Source organism: Notothenia coriiceps, unplaced genomic scaffold (genome assembly GCF_000735185.1).
Source record: "Notothenia coriiceps isolate Sejong01 unplaced genomic scaffold, NC01 NC01_scaffold00007535, whole genome shotgun sequence".
NCBI lineage: Eukaryota > Metazoa > Chordata > Actinopteri > Perciformes > Nototheniidae > Notothenia > Notothenia coriiceps.
The window spans coordinates 14,993-16,951 of NW_011340236.1; the positions used below are offsets into that span (position 1 = coordinate 14,993).

Here is a 1,959-nt window from a genome sequence, read left to right on the forward strand (position 1 = left end):
ACCTGAAGACCTGAGAGACCTGGATGGTTCATCATTTAGCAGGAGGTCAGAAATGTATTTTGGGCCCAAACCATTCAATGCTTTATAAACCAGCAGCAGTATTTAGAAATTATTTGACACACAGGAACCAGTGTAAAGACTTCAGAACTGGACTGATCCACTTTCTTAGTGTCAGAGAGGAACCAGTGTAAAGACTTCAGAACTGGACTGATCCACTTTCTTAGTGTTAGTGAGGAACCAGTGTAAAGACCTCAGAACTGGACTGATCCACTTTCTTAGTGTCAGTGAGGAACCAGTGTAAAGACCTCAGAACTGGATTGATCCACTTTCTTAGTGTTAGTGAGGAACCAGTGTAAAGACTTCAGAACTGGACTGATCCACTTTCTTAGTGTCAGTGAGGAACCGAGCAGCGTTCAGTCATAAAGTCTAAACTCTGCTGCAGCTCTCAGTGTAGAGAGTCAAATATAATCTAACTCTACCCTCAGTCTGAGTCTTTACTCTCAAAGTATTGACAATTGTATTCGTATTTAAGTCTGACCTTGTCCAGGGAACACATGGCGAACACGGGTCCGTCGTGGGCTTTGATGGTCTTGATGAGCGTGGTGTCTCTCCAGATGTAGACGTCTCCATTGGTCGCTCCGGAGAACACCAGGTCCTCCGATCGACCGTAACACGCCGACATCATCGTCTCCTGCTTCCCCAGGTTCCCAAAGATCCCCCGTTTAAACGTGAGGCCGCCCCCTGCAGGACGGGAGGCGTTACTCAGGACACAGAGCAACACTGAATCCGACACTGAGAGGTTCTACATAACTGGTTTCAAGATTCAAGTCTCTATCATCAGGAGCTCAGCAGCTAGAAATGGAAATGAGAAACTGAAGTCCTCCTCCAACAGAGCAACATGAATATATATATAGGACATGAAACAAATAAAACAGATAAAATAGTGCAAGAGAATGTTTTGAGATGTGCAAGTAAGTACAAATAAAATAGAAATAGTGCCAGAAGAGTCTAGATACAAGTAAATGGAATACGATATATTACAAATAATTAGCAAAATGCAAGATTGCAGCTGTGATTAATATGCACTGCAGCTGATGGATCAAACCCAGGTAGACTCAGGTGAGTGGGGGGGGGGTACCTGAGTGCTGCCAGAACTTGATGTGCTTTATGCCGACCGTCACCAGCTTGTCCATCCTGAACGGGTTGCTCCTCACCACGAACGTCTTCTCTTTGTGACCCCTGCAGACCACAGAGGTAAACACTCTTACCCTCTCATTATATTACCTATAACAGGAGCCCAGGAGTACAGGTGTACATGTGTACAGGTGTACAGGTATAGAGTAGGGTTGCCAGAAACTGACCATGATCAAAATCGATTATTCGGCAGCCCTGGCGAATAATAATCGAATCAAAACTGCACTCGTCAAAGTCCTCAATGACCTCCTCACCTCTGCTGACACTGGTTCCCTCAATATTCTCATCCTCCTCAACCTGAGTGCAGCCTTCGATACCGTGAGCCACAACATCCTGCTCACCCGAGTCAGGGACATTGGTATTGAAGGTATTGCACTCAGGTGGTTCCAGTCCTGCCTCACTGAACGATCCCACTTCATCTCCCTCCCCAACCACTCCTCTGTCACAGCTTCAGTCACCCAAGGCGTTCTTCAAGGATCAGTACTTGGCCCCCTCCTCTTCATCATTTACATCCTGCCCCTCGGTCAGATACTCCGCCACTTCAACCTGGACTTCCACTGCTATGCTGATGACACTCAGATCTACCTCAGCACCAAACCCCTCCATAACCCACCCCTTACCCACATTGATTCCTGTCTGACAGCTATTAAAACTTGGATGCAACATAACCTCCTCAAACTGAACAGCAACAAAACAGAACTCCTCCTAATTGGCTCCAAATCCACCCTCAGCAAGGTCACTAACATAACACTCACCATCGATGGC

At 46.5% G+C, this 1,959-nt stretch overlaps 1 protein-coding gene across 1 annotated transcript; it reads right to left on the minus strand.

Moving 5' to 3' along the window:
- Nucleotides 1-481: 481 nt before the first annotated feature.
- LOC104944119 (echinoderm microtubule-associated protein-like 6) lies at nt 482-1,800 on the minus strand. The gene is made up of 3 exons (XM_010769593.1): nt 1,679-1,800; nt 1,139-1,239; nt 482-741 (listed from the first exon to the last, which is right to left on the minus strand). The coding sequence occupies exons 1-3, from the start codon at nt 1,798-1,800 to the stop codon at nt 482-484; spliced, it is 483 nt and encodes a 160-aa protein (XP_010767895.1).
- Between the last annotated feature and the right edge of the window lie 159 nt (nt 1,801-1,959).

What these genes read in the sequence shown, in the direction of transcription:
- LOC104944119 (XM_010769593.1), bottom strand. Translation starts at nt 1,800, where the DNA reads ATGGAGGGGTTTGGTGCTGAGGTAGATCTGAGTGTCATCAGCATAGCA. An exon ending in GATGAAGAGGAGGGGGCCAA is followed by an intron (nt 1,240 to 1,678) that starts GTACTGATCCTT and finishes TGTGGTCTGCAG; the next exon opens with GGGTCACAAAGAGAAGACGT. An exon ending in CAAGTTCTGGCAGCACTCAG is followed by an intron (nt 742 to 1,138) that starts GTACCCCCCCCC and finishes CCCGTCCTGCAG; the next exon opens with GGGGCGGCCTCACGTTTAAA.